This window comes from Ranitomeya imitator, chromosome 2 (assembly GCF_032444005.1).
Source record: "Ranitomeya imitator isolate aRanImi1 chromosome 2, aRanImi1.pri, whole genome shotgun sequence".
Lineage (NCBI taxonomy): Eukaryota > Metazoa > Chordata > Amphibia > Anura > Dendrobatidae > Ranitomeya > Ranitomeya imitator.
In genome coordinates, this window is record NC_091283.1 from 810,231,957 (window position 1) to 810,257,881 (window position 25,925).

The following is a 25,925-nucleotide window of genomic DNA, read 5'->3' on the forward strand; positions in this document are numbered from 1 at the left end:
AGCAGCAGGTTCTCCCAGCGGTGACGATCTCGATCCTGGATAGATGGCTATTGTCCAAATGAAAGACTGAGGCACTGAAACGTTTAACCAGTTTACTTTAACATAAAAGGATTTACAACCAGTCCTGTCACCGGAGTCTGTATGGGAACTCTGAGTTACTTTGACCCTGCCGGGGTCTTCGCCTCTTATTGTGCGCAATTTCTGTGTGGCCCTGCTGCTGTATGTGAACTGGCTGCCGGCCCAATCTGTCCCCTCCGGGTCCTGGTTCGACGGGCAACCCGAGTCCTTTTATCGGTTTACCCCCTCTGGGAGTACCGCTGAACTCTGTGTCTGTTGCTGCATCCGACCCTAGTGAAGCTGATATCACCTCACGTTTTTCCGGTTGCTGTATTATATATAATGAATACAGCCACGGATCCGGTATCCGTCTTTGCGCCTGTTCTGGGTAGTGATTAATGCTACCCAGTTCTCACAATGTCCTTTTTCTCTATCCCTCTTCTCCTCAGGCCGGTGATTTAGGCCTGGTAACAGTCACAGGGCTGTTAGAGAATCAACTGTATGACCTCTCACTATCAGCTCCTTGGCCCAACTGCCATTTCTTCTCTCAGACCAGAATGGATCAAGGGGAGTCTCTGGAGCTCCCCCTTCTGGCCGGAGGTGGTAGTGCAGTCTTGCTATTTTAGTATTTGTACTTACTGTCAGTAACTATTTTTGTGGCAAATACCCCTAGGGGTGCCACATTCCCCCTTAGTTAAGAACAGTACTCCGGGACTGTGGGACAATAACATTTTGAAATAACAATTAATATGTACAGAGTCTTAAAAATGAAAAGTTACAAAAACCACTCAAGGAAACAAAAATAGAGTTCTGTAAAAAGTCACTTCAAATAGCGTCCATTAATACAGTTCTATCCTTGAAGGTATTAGGAACGGCACTGTACTTAGTGTCCAGGAATTTAGTTCCATTTTTCCAACGGAGTTATCAATATAAAGTCTAAAGAAAGTTCAAAAAGAGCAAAAAGCAAAGTTCAAAAAGCAGTCTTTCCGGAGCTTTGATTTAGTGCCTCCGGGCTGATAAAAAGTTCAAGAATATGCAATAAGTTCATACAGACAAGTCTCTGTAGGCACTGGGCTTAAACGTTGCAGACTGATAGCAATGACTATACTACATTTTCTGTTTAACTATATACGGCATAACATATATACAATTCACATTATGAGCTTTATAGTTGGTAATCTGCATACCTGGCCGGTAATTGACCCTGGGTACTACGCTGTGATCTACGTAATAGCGGTGTCTCTTCATGTGGTGTACTACTGTCTACTGCGGATGTAGTATCTGCCCGCTCTGCTAAAGATAATTCCACGACTATGGAATTGGCAAGTCCACCGTGAATGGGATTACTCTGACCAGGAATCTGTTCTTCCTGGCCTGGAACCTCCTGTAGTACGGGGTCAGCCTCTTCCTGTCTTGGGACTTCTGGTATTGGGTTTGGTGTTGGGTAAAAGGCCACCATGGGAACCACTACTGCACCATGGTATGTTAGTAGGGTTTTGGGAAAGTCTCCTATACAGGTGTGATACACTTCCTCTTCTTTTTCCTTTACTGGTTGAACCTGTATGGGTTGAAAAACTTCTGGTTCTGGCTGGACAACGTCTGGCTCTTTCAATGCTTCCGGACATAATTTAAGATTGTCTCTTGACACTAGTACAGATGTTAAGCCTCCGTTTTTGCTAATGAGACACATTTTAGGATTATCCACTCTTGTTGGTAAAACTGTGTAGGGTACGGCTTCCCACTGATTGTCCAGTTTATTGGTTCGACGATTTCTCTTGATCACTTGGTCACCCGGTCTTAATGGGGTCGCTAGAGCATTCTGGTTGAAAGTTCGCTCTTGTCTTTCTCTAGTTTGCTGAAGGCTTCTTTCCACACTCTCTTGCACTTGGCGATACTGCTTTTGCCGTATGATATCCCAATTGGAGTCTTGAACTTCTGCGTCTGGTTTCAGAATTCCCATTTCTAGATCGATTGGTAATTGGCCGGGTCTTGCACGCATAAGGTAAGCTGGGGTGCAGTTGGTGGAGCTCACCGGGACATGATTATACAGATCCACCAAGTCAGGCAATTTCTCTGGCCATTGATTCCATTCTGTCTCAGGTAAAGTCTTTAGTAGGTCTATTACAATATGGTTCATCTTCTCGCATAAGCCGTTTGTTTGTGGATGATAGGCCGTCGTCCGGATCTTTTTGCAACCATACATATTACAGAATTCTCTGAAGATCTCTGATTCAAAGGCTGTACCTTGGTCGGTGAGAACCTGTTCCGGATATCCATGGGGTCTACAAAAGTACGTTTGGAACGCTTTGGCTGCTGTTTTTGCTGTCAGATCTTTTACGGGTACTACTACCAAGAAACGTGAATAATGGTCCACGATGGTCAAGGCATAGACATAGCCGGACCGGCTTGGTGTCAACTTCACGTGGTCCATGGCTACAAGTTCAAGTGGTTGTTTGGTGATTATGGGCTGCAGTGGTGCTCTTTGGTTCTTTTGATCGTTTCTTCTGAGGTTACACGGGCCACAATTTCTGCACCACTGTTCGATTGATTTTCTCATCCCGACCCAATAAAATCTTTCTCTTAGAAGTACTTCTAACTTTTTCCAACCGAAGTGACCAGCACCATTATGGTAAGCTTCGAGGACCATCTTCACATCTTGTTTAGGCACAATAATCTGCCAAACCAATTCATGTGTTTTCGGATTGGTGTATCTTCTACAGAGCTTCCCTTGATACAGGAACATTTTGCCTCTCTCTTTCCAGAGTTGATGCGTCTCTTCTGGGGCATCCTCATAGGGATATGCACTTTGCTCAGTCAACAGTTCCTTCACCAACTTCACAGCCGGATTGCTGTCTTGGGTGTCAGCCCATCTATGGTGTGCTAACGGATTAAAATTCACCTCTTGTTGTTTCTGATAGGTACTTGACTGATGATGTTTTGCCTTGGGACGATGGAAGGCTGGTAGTTCAATTTCTTCAAGCTCCCCCGTTTCCTCTTCTACATCTCTCAAGTGTGGCATCCGGGATAGGGCATCGGCATTTCCATTCTTGCGACCTGCTCGATACTTGATTATGAAGTTGTAATTAGATAACCGGGCTATCCATCGCTGTTCTAACGCACCTAATTTGGCTGTGTCCAGGTGGGTCAACGGATTGTTGTCAGTATAGACAATAAATTCTGCAGCGGCCAGATAGTGTTTGAAACGCTCCGTCACAGCCCAAACTACTGCCAGTAGTTCCAATTTGAAGGAGCTGTAATTTTCTGAATTTCTTTCAGTAGGCCGGAGCTTTCTACTTGCAAAGGCGATAACTTTCTCCCGACCTTCTTGCTTTTGTGACAGCATCGCTCCTAGTCCCACATTACTGGCATCGGTGTAGAGGATGAAAGGTTTATGGTAATCTGGGTATGCCAGAACCTCTTCTCCGGTTAGTGCCTTCTTTAGTTGTTCAAAGGAGTCTTCCCTTTCGTCGTTCCACTGAAAAGGAGGGTTTCGGTTTGAAGGTTTCTTCGTCTGCCCTACCAAGGTGTCTTGCAAGGGTGCTGCCAACTTGGTAAATCCTTTTATAAATCTGCGATAGTAACCCACCAATCCCAGGAATTGTCTCACTTCTTTTGCGCTGGTAGGTCTTGGCCAATCCCTTATGGCGCTTATTTTCTCGGGATCTGGTGCTACTCCCTCCGAACTCACGATGTGTCCCAGGTACTGTACCTTTGGCTTGAGAAGGTGACATTTGGATGGCTTGACTTTCATGCCATACCTGGATAAGGCTTCGAACACTTCTGCCAGGTCTATTAAGTGTTGTTCGTAAGTCTTTGAGTAGACGATCACATCATCTAGGTACAGGAGGACGGTCTCGAAGTTCTTGTGTCCGAGGCAGCATTCCATCAGCCGCTGGAAGGTACCGGATGCGTTGCAGAGTCCGAACGGCATGCGATTAAATTCACATAGACCCATTGGTGTGGTGAATGCCGTCTTTTCCTTATCTCTCTCAGCCACAGGGACTTGCCAATACCCGCTTGTTAAGTCTAAGGTGGAAAAATAATTAGCAGATTTCAAAGCAGTTAAGGACTCTTCTATCCTAGGCAAGGGGTAGGCGTCTTTATGGGTGATGTTATTAATCTTCCGGTAGTCTACGCACATTCTCATGGTTCCGTCCTTTTTTTTGACAATCACTAGAGGGGCCGCCCAGGGGCTACAGCTGTCTCTTATTACCCCGGCCTGTTTCATTTCCCTCAGCATATCTTTTGCACATTGATAGTGAGCGGGCGGTATGGGTCTATATCTTTCTTTTATTGGGGGATGGTCACCTGTGGGGATTGTGTGTTCTACCCCTTCTATCCGTCCGAAGTCCAATGGGTGTTTACTGAAGACTTGTTCATATTCCGTCACTAGCCTATACACCCCTTGTTTTTGATGGGTAGGTGTTGAATTTATGCCCACGTGTAGCTGTTGGCACCAATCCTCCATTTCTCCATCTGAGCCATTGCCTTCCACCTGACAGGTTGGTTCTAAGGGCTCAATGGTTGTGATGGCATTGTTGTCAACAGTATATAGCTTTGCCATTGTAGCATACCTTGGCAAAGTGACCTCTTCCTCTCCACAGTTCAAAAGTCGTACCGGCACTCGTCCCCGGTGTACCTCGACTATCCCTCGTGCTGTGAGTATAGTGGGCCTGCTGTCGGTGTACACTGGTTCTATTAAGGCTTGATAATCTCGTCCCTTAGTACCAATGGCTGCTCTACACCATACCAGCATTTCTGTTTTTGGTGGGATTACAATAGACGTTGGATCACTTACCCTCACACTGCCGATTTCTCCACCTGCAACTTCTACCTGTTGCCTTAACATCAATACTTTTATTTCCCTCCGGAGAACTCTCTGCTGGCAGGATTGGGCAGTTTCAGCAATTTGCTGTAAGACAGAAATGACTTCGGAAAAGCAGTTCTCTAACACATTCATTCCTATCAATACAGTTGGTTCACAGTTCCGCCGGTCAACATCAACAACAATTATACCGTTTCTTCAGTTCTACTTTACCAATCTTTATGGTCATCTTCCTGAATCCTAGTTTCGGTACCAACTTACCATTACTGGCCCATATATCTAGTTCAACATCAGAGGGCCCTTTATCAATATCTGCATCAGCCCAGTACCTCTTATAAAGGATATACGGTATAGATGAAATCTGGGAACCTGTGTCCAGCAAAGCGTTGAGTGGAATTCCGTCCAGCACGATAGGGATAATGGGTCGTCCTCCGATGTACCTGTTGTGCCAGGGTGTTGGGCCTTGAAAGTTCATTCCTGCGAAGCGGCCCGCATTCCCAGGGGATTCCCGTTTAAATCACAATCTCGTGCAAAGTGGCCCGGCTGCTGGCAACGGCGGCAAATAGGCTGTCCATCCGGTTGGTAGCGGTCGCGGGGTCGTCCTCTCCATGTCGGGTATCTCCGGGGTCTCATCCATGGAACATCCTCTCTACAGTTTGCCAACTCCATCTTGTGTCCTCTCATCTCCTGCATGGTTTTAGCCATTGAAGCAACAACATCAGCTAAAGAGTCAAGCTTTTGTTGAAGAGCCTCATTAGTACTGGGCCCCAGGGGCTTAGCAATGGCCCCAGACATAGCTGATGTCACTGGCACTCCCTGTTGTTGAGGTGCCTCTGCCATGGGTTGCGCAGGATCCTGATCCCGAGGTGCCTCTGCCAGCTGGAGACGTATAGCGCTCTCCTTTAATTGGGCAAATGTCAATTCAGGGTTCTTAAAAACAAGCATGCTCACATGCCCCCGGTGAGAAGGGATGTAGAGTCCCTCAATAAATTGATCTCTTAGCAGTTTATCCGCTCCGGTGTTAAAAATGGGTTCAGCCAGTGTAAGTGATTTAAGGGCTTCCTGCAGGTTTAAGGCAAAGTCTCTCACGCCCTCATTAGCTTTTTGTTTGCAACTAAAGAATCGTATTTTAGCTTTGCTGCTGGCCGTGGTTTCAAATGTAGCTTTTAATCCAGCAAATATGCGTTCAACAGTGCCTTTTAGATCAGCTGCCCATGCTGTGACTTCTCGCTTAGCATGGCCACTTAACTGCATCATCAGGAGACTAACACGCTGAACTTCACCCACAGGGAACATGTCAAAATGGGCCAGCATCTTTTCTCTGAAATCGTCAAGGGTATTAGGCTCACCTTCATACATTGGAAGCCATGGGCCACCCGGGGTATATGGCATCAGCAGCGGCATGATGGGCGCCACTCCTTGCACCGCTGCGCTGCCGGACTCTCTATCGACACTCTGTCTTTCAGCTGCATTAGCGTCGCCGGGTGCTGCGGCGTCTCCATGCTGCGACATACTGTGCCCCCTTAGTTAATCCGGACCCTTCCGGTCCTCCGCTTCCGTCGGGATAGTGTAGATTCGTTCCGCTGTGCAGCAGGATCGATTTTCCCCTTGCTCTGATGTCAGAGCGCTCAGCTTGGTGCCGCCCACAATGACACGCCCCCTGCTGCTCCCACCCACCGCGCTCTGTAATGGCGGATTCTGAAGTTTTTCAGTTAGACTGGGGCTCAGGTGATGGCGTAGCTCAATTAACAGTCTCGTGCCTAACGGTTATGAAGTGATTACCTCAGGGGATGGCGGCCATCTTTACTCCATTATAACCAATGGGGAAAAGTCACTTTCAATAGTTTTCAATGGGGAATGGATTTTTCTTTAATAAAGTCAATTTTCAAGATTTTTCATCCCAGTTTTCACAGTTTTGGGCTCCAATCACGGCACACAATACTCGGTATACGGGCTGGCTAGATCCTGTTCGTGACGCCAATTGTGACACCCAGGAGACCGGACCAATGGAGTCTGTCTCTTAAGGGGGATGTCACGGGTGGCTTGACCCGGTGCTGTGGCCTCAGGCAATGCACAGTGTAAGGGGTATCATGAGGGGACAGGCACTTACTTGATCAGCAGCAGGTTCTCCCAGCGGTGACGATCTCGATCCTGGATAGATGGCTATTGTCCAAATGAAAGACTGAGGCACTGAAACGTTTAACCAGTTTACTTTAACATAAAAGGATTTACAACCAGTCCTGTCACCGGAGTCTGTATGGGAACTCTGAGTTACTTTGACCCTGCCGGGGTCTTCGCCTCTTATTGTGCGCAATTTCTGTGTGGCCCTGCTGCTGTATGTGAACTGGCTGCCGGCCCAATCTGTCCCCTCCGGGTCCTGGTTCGACGGGCAACCCGAGTCCTTTTATCGGTTTACCCCCTCTGGGAGTACCGCTGAACTCTGTGTCTGTTGCTGCATCCGACCCTAGTGAAGCTGATATCACCTCACGTTTTTCCGGTTGCTGTATTATATATAATGAATACAGCCACGGATCCGGTATCCGTCTTTGCGCCTGTTCTGGGTAGTGATTAATGCTACCCGGTTCTCACAATGTCCTTTTTCTCTATCCCTCTTCTCCTCAGGCCGGTGATTTAGGCCTGGTAACAGTCACAGGGCTGTTAGAGATTCAACTGTATCACCTCTCACTATCAGCTCCTTGGCCCAACTGCCATTTCTTCTCTCAGACCAGAATGGATCAAGGGGAGTCTCTGGAGCTCCCCCTTCTGGCCGGAGGTGGTAGTGCAGTCTTGCTATTTTAGTATTTGTACTTACTGTCAGTAACTATTTTTGTGGCAAATACCCCTAGGGGTGCCACATTAGCATCGCGAGGAGCGGAAAAGCTGGACGGGACGCCGGAAGGTGAGAATATCACGATTTATTATTTTAATTCTTTTTTTTTTAACAATTATATGGTACCCAGGGCCTGGAGGAGAGTCTCCTCTCCTCCACCCCGGGTACCAACCGCACATGATCCGCTTACTTCTCGCATGGTGGGCATAGCCCCATGCGGAAAGTAAGTGGATCAATGCATTCCTATGTGTGCAGAATCGCCGCGATTCCACACTTTAATGAACATGCTGCGTTTTTTTTTCCGGAATGCGATTCCACCGCGGAAAAAAAAATCGCAGCATGTGCACAAAAAAGGCGAATTGCAATCTAATAATAGGATGCTTAATGTATGCATTTTTTTTTGCAGTTTTATTGCGTTTTTATAGCGAAAAAACACAAAAAAAACGCGAAAATTCCTAAACATGTGCACATAGCCTAAGACCTTAAAACAGCTGATCGTTGAGAGAGGGGGTACAGTCGGACACCTACAATCTAAGGCCGGGGTCACACTAGCGTATGGCATGCAATATGCTAATGATTCTCGGCTCCTGCTCTGCTGCGAGAGGGATCAGAGTGCCACGCGTCTGTGCACGGAGCCTCTCGCACAGAGTGGATCGGAGCACAGCTGCGGAGGAGGCGGAGAAACTAATTTCTCTATCTCCTCTGCTGCCGGTGTCGGAGTGTGATATCCGAGTGGTGTGCGCTGTGTCACTCGCACCCACAGACTTATATGGGTGCGAGTGAGCTGAGACTTGGCGAAGTCACAGATGTGATCTGCGCCATAGATTAACACTGGTCTGAGGTCTATGCAATGTTTTCTTGCATAGCACCCGTCCGTGTTATACGCTAGTGTGACCCCGGCCTAGTATTGATGATCTACCCTAATAATAGGTCATCTGTATTTCAATTACAGTCTCTCATAAGACAAAATCAAGATATATGCAATCACCTCCCCCCCAAAATTAAATAATTGCATTCTTGGCTATAGTTAGTCCAACTCACTGTACAGAAATAGAATAGTTTAACATCATCTTAGATTCATCCATGCTGTCTCCTTGAGTCAGGTTCACTTGGATATGAAAGAATGAATCGTCTTGATTGGGGTATATGTTGTACTTCAGTGTCACCTGTTGTAAAGTAGAGAATTAGTAATTTAAATATTTACTAATGCATTCATTATATTGGATAACCCTATGTGGAATTTTAGCACAGTAAGAAATCTTGATCGCACAGTTAAACCTGTCTTTACCTTTAAGAAGGCACATCCTTCACCCTTGACCTGCAACGTGTAATTTCCAGGCAACTTTCCAAGTTGTTTCTTTTGAAGAAGGAACCGCGAGCTTTCATTGAGGTAGAAGCTGCTCATCGTGTTTTCTCCATCTGGACCAAACATAACCTCCAATCCTTCAAGCTTAGAGTAAGTTAACTTGGAAAACAAAGCAAGAGCCTGAAGTCCCACCACCGTATCCTGCCAAGAAGAAAAAATATAATCCATGTTGGAACAGAACAAAACCTGAATTCATTCTTATTGCCTCATTCTAGGCCAAACAGAATACCTGCGTGGTCGCAAAACCTCCATACGGATTCTGTTGTTTTGCTATCCACGAGGCGATGCTAGAAGCCTTATTGATGTCCGTCTTTGTTGGGTTGTCCTTCGAAAGATGAGCTAGAAGCACATAAGCAGCTAATTCCACCTCATTGGTATTGGGTTGAGACCACAAAGGATCTTCGGTACGATTAGAAGGGCTTGTTGGCCAGTAGGTATCGCCACCTAAGGAACATTAAAATCAGTGGCCACTTATTTTGAAGCATGACAGCTGGTGTCTTCAAGAGGTCAATTAATATACGATTGGTAAGATGGAAGTTGGTTTTAGGTTATAGTATATCTAGCTAAATCGCTGAAAATAAGACAGTATAATATTCAAATCATCAACCGTTAAGAGTATAAATCTAATTTTATTGGACAAACCTCCTAATGATAACAGTATTTTTTTTTCTAAACGAAACAAACTCAAAATGTGTTATTCCAAATTATTATACACAACAGAATAGCCTCCCAGAGCTGCTGTTCTGATGTGAGCGGCTTTCCACCCTCATACATCTATTGCTTGATGATACTCCTATGGTTCTCAATAGTGCTGAGGTCAGGGGAGGGCGGTGGTCACTCCTTGACTTACTCTCGTTTTATGCTCATAGCAGCCAATGACTCAGACATATGCTTTCGAGCATGAAATGGTGCATTGTCATGCATGAAGATGATTTTACTAAGGATGGCATGGTTCTTCTTTGTGTACCATGGAAAAAAGTGCTGAGTCAGAAACTCTTCTTTAAATTTGTCAAGGTTACTTTCACACTGTCAGGTACCCCAAAGGGGCTACCAGCTCTGTCCCGACCCTAAACATGACTCTGTGACCTCTTTGCCGATGTCACAGCCTTGTTGGGCATAGTGGACATCCGCCAACCATTTACTACTCCATCCATCTAGACCAGGGCTGGGGAACCTCAGGCCCAGGGCCATTTACGGCCCTCGCTGACCTTTTATCAGGCCCCCGAGCACATCACTACAACCAGCTCATTAATTTATTCTTGCTCTGTTAGCACACGCATGCAGTGTTCACTACTGAACACTGAAGGGCATGCAATGAAAGATTACGTCCTGAAACCAGTGCCACAATAATGATGTACTTTGTGCCCAGAGTTTGTACGGCCCCCAAAGGATGGTATAAATATCCAAATGACCCTTGGCAGAAAAAAGTCTCCCTACCCCTCATCTAGACCATCCAGTGTTGCACTGCACTCATCAGTAAACAAGACTGCATTAAAATTAATCTTCATGTATGTCTGAGCCCACTGCAATCATTTTTGCTTGTGAGCAATGTTTTAAGGGTAGGCAAATAGTAGTTTTGAGCACAACTGCAAGCCTCTGGAAGATCCTACACTTTGAGGGTCACTGGATTACAGACATACCTGTTTTCTGCTTTGTGATGGTATTTTAGTAGTTGCTCTCTTAATCCGACTAATTTGTCTGGCAGAAACCTTGCTCATTATGCCTGTATCTGCACGAACCAGTCTATGTTCTGTATCACAGTATGATGATCACACTTAAGTTTTTGTGAAGCATCTAATGTGTTCAAACTTCGTCCAAGGTATTGCACTACTTGATTCTTTTCGCCAGCAGAGAGAGAGTTTTTCTTTCCCATATTGTTTGAAACTTCTAGCCTGCTTAATAATGTGGAGCATCCTACAGTAGTTTTCATTTATTTGGGCACCTGCTAAGTAGTTATCAAAGGTGTTTTAGATTGATTTCAGTGATCCAAAGACCCCGAGACACAAATCATCCCTGAGGTTATTTGAAAAACAAAAAAATTAAATTTTTATGACACGTTAATCCATTTTGCATAATAATTTTGAACGTGGTGTAGTAGCAGTAAAACCTACTAAATATTACTGTAATGTTGCCTAAACCCTCCAATTTCAGCAGGATTGGATAGGACTTCCACCTAATGTGTGTAGGGCTGCTCTGCAAGAAAGATTAGGTATGCTAAATTCAAGTACCGATACTTTTGTCAATCGAATTAATTGACATTGATTTAAGGTGCTAATTAGTGATGAGTGAACATGCGCAGATGAGGTGTTATCGGAGCATGCTCAGGTGCTAACAGAGTGACTTCGGCGTGCTCGAATAATATGTTCAAGTCCCCGTAGCTGCATGTCTCATCGCTGTTCGACAGCCATAACACAAGCAGGTAATCTCTGCATGTGTTGCGACTGTCGAACAGCCCTGAGACATGCAGCTACGGGGACTCGAACATATTTTTTGAGCACGCGGAAGTCACTCTGTTAGCACCCAAGCACGGATAACATTTTATCTGCGCATATTCGCTCATCACTATACTCATACATCTTCAATAGTGGACAGCTGATTTTTATCACCTCTACCATAAACGAACACCGCCAAGAGCACGTGTGTTTTCAGAGAGGAATAGCAGTAAGGCTGGCCATATACCAGCTAATTGTACTAATTGTAAAGTGCTGCTGAATATGATGGTGCTGTATAAATAAAACTATTATTATTATTATACATCTGATATCTGCCAGCTAAAAATCGACGGATCGTTTCGCGGGATTCTCGTCCATCAGCCTGGTCAGTAGTCTTTGAACGGTAGGCTCATAAATCTGTAAATCTCCAACCTTCTGAAATCCCTGGGGCAGCGTTTGATTAGCCAGGCAGGCGCGATATTATCATTGCAGCGTAAGGCTGGGGTCACACTTGCAAGTGTGATGCGAAAAACTCACGCGAGTCTCACGCATCAATACCCGGCACTGCCGCCGGCACTCAGACGGGAGCGTTCGGCTGCATGTAATTCTATGCAGCCTCACACTCCGGTCCCGAGTGCCGGCGGCAGTGCCGGGTATTGATGCGTGAGACTCACGTGAGTTTTTCGCATCACACTCGCAAGTGTGACCCCGGCCTAACAAGGATGACGTCGCATCAGCTCAGCTAATAACTCTTAGGAGCCTGGAAGGTAAGAGACTCACAAAGCTCCTGTCCACCGGTCTATTCACTCTACCATCAACCAAACAATGTCTGCCAACTCCTCCATACACAGGAATACCCGATTGAGCGCCCCTGTGCTCTCCTGTGACTTCTCCGGCAGCTACCTTATCCTCCATTGAACAAAAGGATCAGCTGTTGAAATTCCACTGGTAAGATCCTTCTCTGACAATGATGGATGATATTGAGGGAGAATTGGAAGGCTCCCGTTCACTTTAGATGGTTAGCCAATCCTGATGAAATTAGTCAATTTTTCAGACTTTTTTCTAATTTGTGTGGGGACGTTGAGTCGACTCGTCAAACATCTCTGGCAGTGGCCACTGAGAACAAAAGTATCGATCTTTGAAATTTACCATGACCAACCCTGCTTACTTCCTAATTAGTTGTCACTGGAAGGCTGTAGACCTGACCCACTGATTCATATTAATAAGCAATCCTAAAAATAGGCCATCAATACTGAGTCCTGGAAACATTTCTGTAAAAGTCTTTTTTAGTTTTCTCCTTCTATGGTGAAAATCGACAGAGTACCTGCATTTGCAGCTCGGTCATGCAGTTCTTTCAGAAGGGCGTCTCTGAGCTCAAAGTCTCTGGATAATGTAAAGGCATAAGCAAGGAGAGCCTTGGTATACAGGCTGTCTACTTTGGGAACACTGTCACGGAGATACTGAAGTGCATTTTCTACCATTTCATTCTGCAAGCGATAAACAAAATGTTAACATTTACGCAAAATAATTTAATAGTGATCTAGTGTGTTTCACATATAATAAATACATGTATTATATAAAACACCGAGGGTGTAATAAGCTTCCTCGAATCAGGAAATGTACACTCTTCAACATTGCAAGACCAAGAAGGAAAGTCGTAGAATTATGGAAATCACAGGATGGATAGACATATTTGTGATCTGCAAATGATGAAAACATGGAGATAACATTTTCAAAACATCTTGATTAGTGATGACGATGAGTGAACGTGCTACTATGTTCGAGTTCTTGCTGCAAATTATTCGAGCACCCTGAAGTCACTCGGTTAGCACCCGAGCATGGATAACACCTTACCCGAGCAACGTTAGCTCATCACTATCTCAATTTATTCAGTATAGAGTCTGAGCGCCACATGCAGAAATCTCTACACTTACAAGACTTGGCTGCTATCATGTTGGTTATTAATGGTTGTCTGAGGAATGTTCTGCCAAGCTGAATGTCGTTGTGAAGACCTGGTGAATGGGTGTATGTTTTACTGAAAAGAGTTACAGTATGAAAGGTATTCTATAAAATGCAATAGAGCACGTGAAAAAGAACTGAATTAGCAATATACATCAATTCTAAATTGTGTGCGGATTTTTAAATGCACTACGTCATCATCAGTAATAGAGTCCCCCTTGTTCTCTCGCCTGTGTCTGGAGTGAGAATTGCTAAAAATCAAACCTCCAGATGCTGCCCAGTTTCCAGGAGAGCCACCGTGACATATGCCGTTAAAGAAACTTCATCATTTACTCCTCCCTGGTGAACATAGAAAGATTACATGTTACTTCAATTCACAATTACATCTACAATTCAACATCCATTACTCATCTTCTAAATAATATCCCAAGTACAACAGTATGGGCCAAATGCCCATTGGAATTCTCTCAATAAAAGGGAGAAGATACAGATTACAGTAGATATTAGAAAAAACTTTTAGACAGTGAGGCTGATCAATGAGTGGAACAGGCGGCCACGAGAGGTGATGAGTTCTCCTTCAATGGAAGCCTTCAGAGGCTGGACAGACATCTGCCTGAGATGGTTTAGTGAATCCTGTATTGAGCAGGGGGTTGGACACGATGACCCTGGAGGTCCCTTCCAACTCCAACATTCTATGAATCTATGATTCTATGATTACTTCCAGTGTTGCCAGCAGTCCAGAGCTGGACAGTCTAGAAAAATAAGGCCCTATCCATGAAAAAAATGTCTGTGATTTTTTTCGAGGCTGAAGAAACTTACAGTATACACATTTTTTGAGTATAATTATCATTTCATAGTTTACAGTCAATGCAGATAATGCCTTCATATCTTTCGTATCCTTCATATCGGATTTATGGACTGAAGACACGTATAACTTATAAACATAATGATTTATTATAGTTTTCCAGTGTGTCAATAAAAAATAGTGTCTGTCTGTGATTTTTTGATAAACTGTCCAGAAAAAATAAAAAGTCAAGTTGGTAACCCTGCCTCCTCCCCATAACATATGGATACACAACCGAGCATGCACGTGTTCTAACAGTGAGCAGATGTCGGCAGCTCTCGATGCAGATTTTTTTCTCAAAGGGAATCAAAATGATTGAGTCAAGTTTGACAACTCGTTAAATTTGAAGAAGGATAGTACCTCTGAATAAGAAGTCAAATATATTGGGTGTAAGAGAAAATCCATGACACAAAAAGATCAGGAATAGTCTTCTACAAAAGATCTTTTGAAGAGGTTTTACTTCATATAATTATTAGTTCAAGGACATAAAGTTGCTGTACGGTCAACAGTCACGTGAGGTCAAAAGATTAGGGGTTGAGCCATTGTTGGAAACTATTGTGAGGTCCAATGCACAAGAAAGAATTATTATCAGCAAGAAACCCTAGGGACTATTGTAACCTGAGAAAAAGTTAAGGTACCATTAACGAGTCATGGGGGCATTCATTAAAATGGTTCTGTATACCCTAATTTAAAAGGAAATATCCAGGTGTGGTACAAAATTGGACAGTCACTCTATATGACTGCTGATGGGTGAACCCTCACATCCTGTACAATGTACGCTGTCAGGATTCTTGGATGCCGGCGGCAATACCGGGGTGCCATGTGACTGCAAGTAGATGATATGCCTACTTCTGGCCAGATTCTGACTAGACGTGCACAGCCTCATTCAATTCAGTTGCATTGAGTGAGACCGGACACGTCTAGTCAGAATGTGGCTGGCAGTATTCATATTGCATACTTGTGGTCACTCCAGGAGCTGGCACTGGAGAATCCTGATAGCGTGCGCTGGGAGGATTCACAATTCCATAATCACATAGAGTGACTGCAGACTTTCGTGCCAAATCTGGGCAACCCCTTTAATGATTATTCTGGGTGGTCTCTCATTCCTGTTATTCACTACTGTTCTGCAACTGTGTGAACCACTGCTATTGTGAGGGCACGGTAGTGATATCTCACCTTTAGAGAGGCCCTAAAGAGATTTCCCCTGTTTTGAAAGCATCCACTGGGAAGATGATTTTCTTTCAGCCATGCAATGATATCCTGGATGTATTTCTTGTCCACAAATGGAAGCCAATGAGAAGATGCATGGAAAGACTTCATGACAAAGGCTGACAGCCTGATGCAAAAAGAAATGGGGGAACATGGAGACAGGGCAGAAGATGTAATCTATGATGATGATTTAGGGCTCCTTCAGACATCCATGATCATCTATCCGATCTTGGATCACAATGCACGGACGGGCCGCGTGTCTCCAGACCCCGAGAATGACCGCTGCCTATATTGTTATGAGGCTTAGTGTTAGGAGACGCGCAGCTAGTCCGCACATTAGGATCTGCGATTGGACCGATGATGAGAGACGTCTGAATGAGCCCTTACAGTTTGGTTACTCACCATGTGTTACCCTCTTCATCTCTTTCTCCAAAAGCACTAAAAGATCCATTAGCTCTGCGGTAATTTAGTTCCCTTTGATAACCTGGTAGAATTTAATACAGTTAAATTGCCTTTTCATCACTTCATCAAACTTTACATAATCAAATAGTTTAAGCAAATATAAATAACTTTGCAGTATATCATTTTAAATAGGTTTGCTTCTTTCTCCACTTACGGGGCACTTCTGTTACCCCCTTTCCCTCCGAACTCATCACTCACTTTGAAAAATTGCTAAAATCCATCTTAATCGAGAGACTGCAAGTTCACTGAGTGATCAGATTATAGCTGACTATTGAAATCTGTAAAGAAGTGATGATGAGGGAGGAGCAGAGTAAAAAGTAGAGTACAAAAGTGGGGCAAAAACACATAACTGTGCATCTGATTTCTATCTCACACTAGTGCTGGATTCTCAGCTGCACTGCTCAGTACTGCCTTATAATGTCCTCATACATCTGCTCACTCCAGTGCTGGATTCTCAGCTGCACTGCTCAGTACTGCTGTATAATGTCCCCAAACATCTGCTCACCCCAGTGTTGTATTCACAGCTGCACTGCTTAGTACTGCTGTATAATGTCCTTCATACTTCTGCTGCTTCTTAACATGTGCTATATACAGATATGAGAACAAGAATCTATCATGTCTGTGTGTGCTGTGTAAGGGTGACATCTTAGGAGCTAGCTTCCACCTACAAAAAATTAGAAATAGAATATGCAGAGTGGAAAATTGGTGAAAAATACAGGAAACAAGTCATAGAGGGACCAGTTATAATGATATACCTTATGGACACAGACATGAAGTCAATGGAAACAACAGATAGTCTTTTAGTAAAAACTTCAAGTCAACACTATTGATCCATTTGGATATTGATATGTCAAGTCATAGCTATGGTGTATTGCACGGTCTACTTTTTATACTCCTATCCAACCTATTTTTTCCAACTTACCATGTAAAATGTAACCGATTCCCTCTTTCTTAGTTTCTTCCGAGAGAAGGTTTGCGCTTGCCAAGTAGTCCAAGATGTAGATATTAGGCACAAACCTAACCATATTCTGCTCTCCGCAGCCACACGGAAGTTGAAGCAGCTGTTCAATGCTTTGAAGTGCAGACCCCATTAGATCTCCTGTGAGAAACATGATGTTACATGATACATTTTGGATTAAAAAAGAGCATTTGAGAAGTAAAAAGGCTTCTGCTAAAGAAGACACTGTCAACAATGATTCATGTTATTGGCAGACTTTCTTCGCAAACCTTTAACCCTGCTGTTCTGTTGGTCAAAAATGACCGACTTTGAACTTCAATATTCTTTAAAATATTCAAGATGCAGCTCTGAAACCCGTGGCCGACCGACCCATCCTCATTTAAGTCAATCAACCACAAGTTTCAGAACCGCATCTTGAACACCCCAAAAAATACCAAAGTTCAAAATAGGTCTCCCCAGACCGAACAGAACAGCAGGGTTAAGGACTTGATTACACGTGAACCGGAAATGATGCTAGTGCTGCGGTCAAAGAGGTCCCCACTATGATCTCCAAAAATAAAAAAAATACGCCTACATGAAACATGCAGGTAATTGAGGCACCCCCACCCCTCCAAAAAGATAGAGGTCCTAAGGATAAACCAAATCTATCATCCAGTACAGCCACTGTGATAAATTTGGTGCATTTTCATACTGTCTGGTGTGGTCATTTGCATTGTAGCTGTTCCATCCTGCATGTCCACATGTATATTTTTTCTCTCTGAACCCTGCTTATACAGGTACTATACAGATGATCAGGTTTTTAAATACATCAGATAGGGATTATATACATTAGATAGGACTGCTCTATTATGGGTATACCTTGGCGATTGGTGGAGCAGCTTAACATACATTTTTTTTGCAAAAAAACGTATTAACTAAATACCCTGTATTTTTGTATTTTTTTCATTTTTTGACTAGCACTTGCTTATTTACTGTGACTTTTTTACAACAGAGTATTTTTGACCTCTCTGTGCGTTTTTGTGTCTTCAAGTTCTTTGGTGGTGTGAACAGGTTTCTACAGACTTGTTCACTATGCAGGTGGCCCATGTGTTTTTGGTTCTGTCTGGTGTAAGGCAGAACTTAGTTTTTGATAATAACCAATTAGATTGCTTCTCTCAATTACCCGAAACCTTAGAAACACAACACTTTTTTTCTTTGCAACGGTTTTGATAAACTTTGTAGTCTCTAAACATTAAACAGCAATAGAAAATCATCCCCAATTTTCCAAATTATTTTATGATTATTCTTAAAAATGGTAATTCTTTTACGTGGCTGGGCTTTAAAAACTTCAAAGTAGGTGAAAACTACAATTAAGTGGCTATGTGGTACATTAACACATTTTTGACACAAATCACAAATTTCTAGGTAAATCCTATACTTCAAAGGTTGTGTCAAATTTCCAGCAACATACATGTCTGAGCAGTGGGTTTGAGCATTCTGCCCTTTCATTATATTAATCCGTGTGGTCTTAGAGCACCAGTGCATCAATGTATACATCAGAAGACAATGCTGAGTTAATTTCCGCTCGGAATATTGGTGATTTATTATGTATTTGCCTTACCCACTACAGAAAAGACAGCAACGGCAGAGTCTGGGACCACTGCAGGTGGTAATGTAATAGAAAGGGTCTCACTGGAGAGGTTTCCTGTAAAATTAGATGAAGGGGAAAAGTTAGTTAGTGATTTTCTTAACTAAATATGCCTTGGTAAAGAACAGAGAATAGTTCTTTAAAATACAGCTCGGGCAAAAATTAGGAGACCACTGCAAAATATTCAGTTTGTCTGATTTTTCTCTTTATAGGTATATTTTTGAGTAAAATGTAAATTATTCTTTTATTCTATAAACTTCTGACAACATGTCTCCGAATTTCCAAGCAATAAATTTTGCATTTTGTTTCTGACAAAGAAAAATGGTCAAAATTAAAAAAAAAAAACCCTCAGTGCTTTCAGACTTCAAATAATGCAAAGAAAACAAGTTCATAATCATTAAGAAACAACGATACTAATGTTTAACTCAGGAAGAGTTCAGAAATCAATATTTTGTGGAATAACCATGATTTTTAATCACAGCTTTCATGCGTCTTGGCATGCTTTCCACCAGTCTTTCATTCTGCTTCTGGTACAATAATGTAAGCAGTTCTTCTTTGTTTGATGGCTTCTGACTATTCATCATCCTCTTGATTACATTCCAGAGGTTTTCGATGGGGTTCAGGTCTGGAGATTGGGCTGCCCATGACAGGGTTTTGATGTGGTGGTCTCTTAAATTTTGCCAGAGCTGTATATAATATTATTAATGTGAAGGAAAAGTGATCAGATCACAATAAGCACATTGCCCCTCTAATGAACTGTCCTAAGTGCTGAACCATCCAATTGTCTTGTACAGTGATACAGCCATTAAAGAATTATTCCCAGAATTACATTATATTTCACAAAGCACAATAAAAACAAATACTTATTAATATTCAGTGCCAAGCGCAACATAAAGATTCTTCCTTTTATCTGTGTCTTTTTTCTCATCTTCATCTGCCCCTCTGTCTTTCCAGCTTCACGTACCAAAATGGACGATCCTATTCGTACACTGCTAAAGCTACATTTCCCAGCAGCACCCTGCTTCTCCTCAGTACTGCAGTGCAGACCTCTCCTTATCCTGTGTGCACCTGACTACAGCCACCTCCCTGAAATGATGTCTAAGAACTGTGATGGAAGTTGGATGAACGATGAATGTGTAAAATAGAACTGGCTTCCAGCACAGCTCGGCTATACTGTGCTCAGCTCTGCTGTACCTCCATCACCAATATGTGGCACCTCAACAAGCTAATCTACGTTTAGAATATGCTTTATTTTTCTGTGCACTGTATGGTCCTGTACAATAGTCTGTCTGCTCGATTTATATTAATGTATCTGTATTTGTTTTTACATCATTGCTCTGTTAGCTGGTTTCTAGCAGAGATCAACAGTCCTGCACTCTGCTCTGTTGTGTCCCTACAACAGAGCTTGTAATAAGTAAGCATAGCATAGCTGACACAGGCAGAGCTGACCTGTGTTTGATGCATCCTGTTGACAGAGCAAAAAAATGTAAAACTGAGAATGCCTATTGATGCATAAGGCAAAGGTTTATCTTTTACCTAATGCATCAACACAGTGGCTTTGCAATTAAATAACTGTTTAGTCTCTCTGGAGCACATAAGAAACAAATAATGGATGTGTGGATTCCGAACCCCACTAATCTGGGGTTAATGCACGTCTATATAAAGTGGGAAAAAAAAAAAAAAAACACAGTAATTTTCAAATCTGCAGCATTCTAGTTCTTGTGCTAAAAACTCTTGGATTTCCACCTCGGATTTCACACTTTGCAATTCATAGCGTGAAAGTCCTCAGTGGATCAGCAGCTCAATCTGCATGCAAAATGCATGTCACAATGGATTCACTTATTTCACTTTCATCCTGCAGCGCCCAGTTACAATACAGGTAGAGGTTATTAGTGAGAAGAAAAACTGTACCTCCAGCACAGAGAATGGAATTATGAGAAATCTCTATCGGTACGCCCTCCGCCTGTGCAAACATAGAATGAATGAGATTTAGGAAATTAAAGAAAGAAATGCAAACACAGCTACGGTAATTCCTTTCATTAGAAAAAACATTTTAGCCACCAAAAAAAATCAGATCTCTCAAAATTCAGGCTGCCGCTGCAAACATGGGGTTGTCAGCCGTATCTGCTATGTGACGGCCTCACAGAATCAGGTCTTTATATGAGCCAAAATAATCTGCCCCTTGGCTAACATGAGTAATAACATAATAAAACGGACTAATAACTAGGAGTCATCTGTATTCAAGAGGCGAAAGCGTAGCCCTTCTCGCTCGTTCCCCATGGAGGGGATCGACAGGCAGTCACCACATTTGCTTTTTTTGGGTTTTGTAACCTTTGTTTTTATGATGTTCATTTTGCAAGAAAAATGACCTGAAAATAGGATTCTCCAGATCGGTCCGATTACGATGATACCAAATTTACATATTTTTTTTTCTTCTTTAAGTGGGGAAAAAAATGCTGAAATTCGTAGAAGTAAAAAAAAATTGCTTGTCTCGCTGCATTTCGAAACCTGTAAGGTTTTCATTAATTAATATTATATTTTGATAGGTTGGGCTTTTATGGCTGCAGTTTTACCAAATATGAGTCTTCTTTAACATTTTTAAGATCTTTATTTTAAATGGGTGAGAGTTGCTGACACAGAGAGGGCTGAGAATAGCACAGGGTGTAACAGGGACGTGCGAGCCTGAATTAAGCATTAATCTTCTAACAACTAGGGCACCGTCATAATCTCATTCACAGGAGTAAATCAGGGGCAGAGGCAGATTCTGTTGGACTGGGCCCGATCTCCATTCAAGTGTATTTGAAAAACCATAGTGCGTCTTCTAGACTCTTTTCGGTCTTCCAATGTTCATGGTAATGTGATGTTAACTTATTAAGACACTGAAATATAACAAATTTTACATCTGGTGTAAATGCTGCTGTTTTTCTTTTGTTCCCACTTCTCTCCGTTACCGAGATATGGCCCCCTCTTCCCTGTATGTAAATCTAGTATTTTTAACCAAGTGGGCGTGGTCCTAAATTCCTCTGTATGGACGTCTTCTTTTTGCCAAGTACCATGAAACACAGAAATTAAAATGCAGCCTAAGGCTACATTGTCACATCCATCTGAATTTTTACACTGACTTTTTCCACTAATGTGGCATCCATTTTGCATCCAGTTTTTTTTTTCCCCTCCGTTTTTTAAAACTAAAGGAAGTAGACTGAACTATAAATGGATCAGTGAAAAACGGATGAAACGCAGATGTAAAACTGAAGGACAAAGTCTGCCGTAGACTTAAAGGGAAACTGTCGGCAAGTTTTTGCTATTTGATTTGACAGCAGTATAATATAAGGCAAGTTAGTCTCAATATATGGATGTGTTACTTACTAGGCTGTGTGGTGTAGTTTCAATACAATCAGTATTTTATCAACAGGAGATTATCACTGCAGGACTAGGTCTCACGTGTACAGCAGTCCAGATAATCTGTGTAACCCCACCCCCACAACTGATTGGCAGCTTTCTGACAGTGTACAGAGGAAGCTGCCAATCAGTGGTTTGGGCGGGGTTACACACAGCGCTGCTACATCTACAAGAGAGAAAACAAGGATTCTAGCAAAACTGCATAAAGCAGTCCAGTAAGTGACACATCACTGAAATCAGGCTCACTGAGCTTACATTATGATGCTCTAAGATTACATAGCCAAAACCAGCCGACAAATTCCGTTTAAACGGCTGAGTTTGATCCACAAAACTGAGAATAGGACTTGCTCTAAGTCTCTGAGCCTTCACACATGGATCTGGTTTAAAACTGTGGATCAATGAATCTCTATGGGGCAGTGTATTGTCCGAGAGAAAGCGGACAGCAGCACACGGACATGTCACACAGATGTGTGTATGCAGTCTAAGGGAGCTTTCAGACTGCGTTGTGCGTCCCTGTCGGGGCATATGTCCAAAATTCCCAGCAAAACGGGGTCCAGACGTGCTCTCCAATGGGGCCGTAGACTGCAGTGGTGACAGCAGGGCTCTGCCGTGCACTTTTTTTGGGAGTGTACGACTACAGGAGGCGGACACTGTGATGTACTGTAGTAGACTGCGTCTTGTAGGGGTACACTCCCGAGGTAAGTGCACAGCAGAGCGCATGTTTGATTGCTGTCACCATTGCAGTCTATATCCCCATCGGCGCACATGTCCCGGACAGGAAAACACAATGCAATGCGAAAGCACCTTGATGGGTAGGAGAAGCTTACTACACTGAAAGGGACACAGGCCAAAAATGGATGGAAGTGGAACGGGCACACTGATAAAAAACGGTCTGTATTATTCATAAACATGGAAAAAAAAACCTTCTGAATAGGACCTAATGAACATTGTGGCATCGTGTCAGACCAACCTTAACTAGCACAGTCTTCATGAGGCTGTCTGAAGATCCAGTGTCCGGGACAATCGGCTGCTGCCCGTTACACAACTCTTGGCTAGAAATGGCTTCTGTCCTTAGCTGGATTTCTGCAGAACCTTGAGATAGCAAAATTACCTATGTGTATATTGCAGGGATACACGTTCTCCTGACATGCGTATTTCAGAAAATAGAGATACAAGTACTTTATATATCCCATTACAGAACAGTCCGGGTCATCTTTTTTAAGACTCCTCAGTGTGCCTCCTCTCTTATTCCTCCTTGAACTCTGTAATTATTGGCATTCCTGTTGTAAATGTTTCACACATTTTGGCACTATACAATCAGTGCTGACAGTGCGAAACTGTGGAAGGGCACACACTATTGACAATAGAAATGGTAGTAGCCAGTTATTATGCTAATCATACATATCCAAGAGAAGCAACAGAGGAATAGCACAACTCAGGAAAACAGGGAATACAAATACATAGAAGCATGCTAATCTTATCAACGCCCCCCCGGTTGTCTTTTCTTGTTTGTGATCATCATGAACCATTGAAGTAGTTTCCTAAGGTCCACATTACCCAACCTGTAGTAGTTTCCTAAGGTCCACATTGCCCAATTTGTAGTAGTTTCCTAATGTCCACATTGCCCAGTCTGTAGTAGTTTTCTAAGGTCCATGTTGCCCAGTCTGTAGTAGTTTCCTAAGGTCCACATTGCCCAGTGTGTAGTAGTTACCTAAGGTCCACATTGCCCAATCTGTAGTAGTTTTCTAAGGTCTACATTACCCAGTCTGTAGTAGTTTTCTAAGGTCCACATTGCCCAGTCTGTAGTAGTTTCCTAAGGTCCACATTGCCCTGTCTGTAGTAGTTTCCTAAGGTCGACATTGCCCAATCTGTAGTAGTTTCATAAGGTCCACATTGCCCAATCTGTAGTAGTTTCCTATCGTCCACATTGCCCAATCTATGGTAGTTTCCTAAGGTCCACATTGCTCAGTATGTAGTAGTTTCCTAAAGTCCACATTGCTCAGTCTGTAGTAGTTTCCTAAGGTCCACATTGCCCAATCTGTAGTAGTTTTCTAAGGTCCACGTTGCCCAGTCTGTAGTAGTTACCTAAGGTCCACATTGCCCAATCTGTAGTAGTTTTCTAAGGTCCACGTTGCCCAGTCTGTAGTAGTTACCTAAGGTCCACATTGCCCAATCTGTAGTAGTTTTCTAAGGTCCACGTTGCCCAGTCTGTAGTAGTTTCCTAAGGTCCACATTGCCCAGTGTGTAGTAGTTACCTAAGGTCCACATTGCCCAATCTGTAGTAGTTTTCTAAGGTCCACGTTGCCCAGTCTGTAGTAGTTTTCTAAGGTCCACATTGCCCAGTCTGTAGTAGTTTCCTAAGGTCCACATTGCCCTGTCTGTAGTAGTTTCCTAAGGTCAACATTGCCCAATCTGTAGTAGTTTCGTAAGGTCCACATTGCCCAATCTGTAGTAGTTTCCTATCGTCCACATTGCCCAATCTGTGGTAGTTTCCTAAGGTCCACATTGCTCAGTATGTAGTAGTTTCCTAAGGTCCACATTGCCCAATCTGGAACATTTGTGTAGTTTGAGACATAATCACCTATGTGCAGAGCTTTGGCTTCCCAAGCGAACACTATAGTCTGCTGCGGTGGTAGACACTGAGGGATGCTGCATTTGGGACAGTCATACATCTGCAGATCTTCAGATTCCTCAATATGGAATTTCACCTGTGCATTGACAGGGAAGATTAACATCTCAGACAATGCGTCACTAATATTACAGTCAGCATGCTACCCCTAGTCTATCTCAGCTGTGATCATCGCGAGTCGCATTGGCGCCCCATAAACTGGACACACCATCACAGCCTACATGGTGCAAAACACATGACCGAAAGTCTCTGCACTTACCATCATTGGGCTGGCCAGATAGTTGAACACAGTAGCAGTAAGCGAGAACTTCTCTCCTTTGACGACAGAATATGGATGTGTGAAATCAACAAAGTACGGCTGGAAGGACTGTATGGAGGTTGTGGGTGCAATACCCAGACCTACGTCTCCCATACAGAATGCGGTGGTTTTCCACTCAGTAATAGAATCGGGTAATTGCATCAATATTTCTGCCAGACCCGTTGAGCTGAACAATCAGAAAATAAAATTTGCGAGTAGGCATCCATCACTTCCTTTTTATTTTTTAGTTATACTTATATAATTTTTATACACATTAAAAACACAAGAACCTACCCAGTTGTCAACAATTGATAGATCCAGGTCTCAGGAAACATTGTCCGGATTTTATTTGTGATCTCGGTCACAGTGAGAGTTACACGTGAGTGGGAGTCGTCGTAATCATCGATTGAGCTTGGGAACTCAGAAACTTGAGTATCTAGAAAATAGAAATACACTCAACATTGAAATTGCATCAGCAAGAAGGAAAGTTGTAAAATTATGAAAATCTATTGGTAGATAGACATGTTACTGATATGAAAATGATTAAAAAATGGAAACAAAATTTTCAAAACATTTTTTCAGTAGTGAGTATGAACCCAGAAATCCGTGCACTTACATGCCCTGGAATGAGATCAATTAGGTTATTAATGGGAACCTGTAAGGAGGTTTGTTACACACCAAACCAATGTCATCTATGTAAAGTCGCTGCACTGTGGATTAAATCCATATATTTTAGAAATCCTAGTCTTCATTTTTGAGAAATCCGTTGGAGAGTTTTTATGCAGGCTTGGCACTGCACTAATGCCCTGACCTCTCTCCCTATTACCCTATTACTCCACCCACCGCCTGCCTCCTGCCCGTGCCTGACAGGTCACTCTTGTCTTCCCTGCTCGACATTCTGCTCAGGCGCCATTATTCCCTGGGGCAGCGCATCCGCAGAACAATAATCCAGCTCTCACAATGTCATCAGGATCTTACTCTTGTAGGGATATAAATATGTTTTTGTTCTCTTCTTCTCCCCAACCCCTTT

General features: G+C 43.1%; 1 protein-coding gene across 1 annotated transcript in view; it reads right to left on the reverse strand.

Annotated features, from left to right (window-relative positions):
• Positions 1 to 25,925, reverse strand: part of LOC138665894 (alpha-2-macroglobulin-like protein 1) — an 84,388-nt gene that overhangs the window by 15,059 nt on the left and 43,404 nt on the right. The window contains exons 18-31 of the mRNA XM_069753839.1: positions 25,190 to 25,331; positions 24,857 to 25,082; positions 24,550 to 24,676; positions 22,939 to 23,060; positions 20,481 to 20,532; positions 18,543 to 18,626; positions 16,907 to 17,083; positions 15,925 to 16,006; positions 15,490 to 15,649; positions 13,734 to 13,808; positions 12,835 to 12,997; positions 9,308 to 9,522; positions 9,001 to 9,219; positions 8,754 to 8,878 (exon numbers count right to left, since the gene is read on the reverse strand). Coding sequence (XP_069609940.1) covers positions 8,754 to 8,878; positions 9,001 to 9,219; positions 9,308 to 9,522; positions 12,835 to 12,997; positions 13,734 to 13,808; positions 15,490 to 15,649; positions 15,925 to 16,006; positions 16,907 to 17,083; positions 18,543 to 18,626; positions 20,481 to 20,532; positions 22,939 to 23,060; positions 24,550 to 24,676; positions 24,857 to 25,082; positions 25,190 to 25,331 — 1,969 coding nt within the window. The remainder of the gene's footprint in view (positions 1 to 8,753; positions 8,879 to 9,000; positions 9,220 to 9,307; positions 9,523 to 12,834; positions 12,998 to 13,733; positions 13,809 to 15,489; positions 15,650 to 15,924; positions 16,007 to 16,906; positions 17,084 to 18,542; positions 18,627 to 20,480; positions 20,533 to 22,938; positions 23,061 to 24,549; positions 24,677 to 24,856; positions 25,083 to 25,189; positions 25,332 to 25,925) is intronic.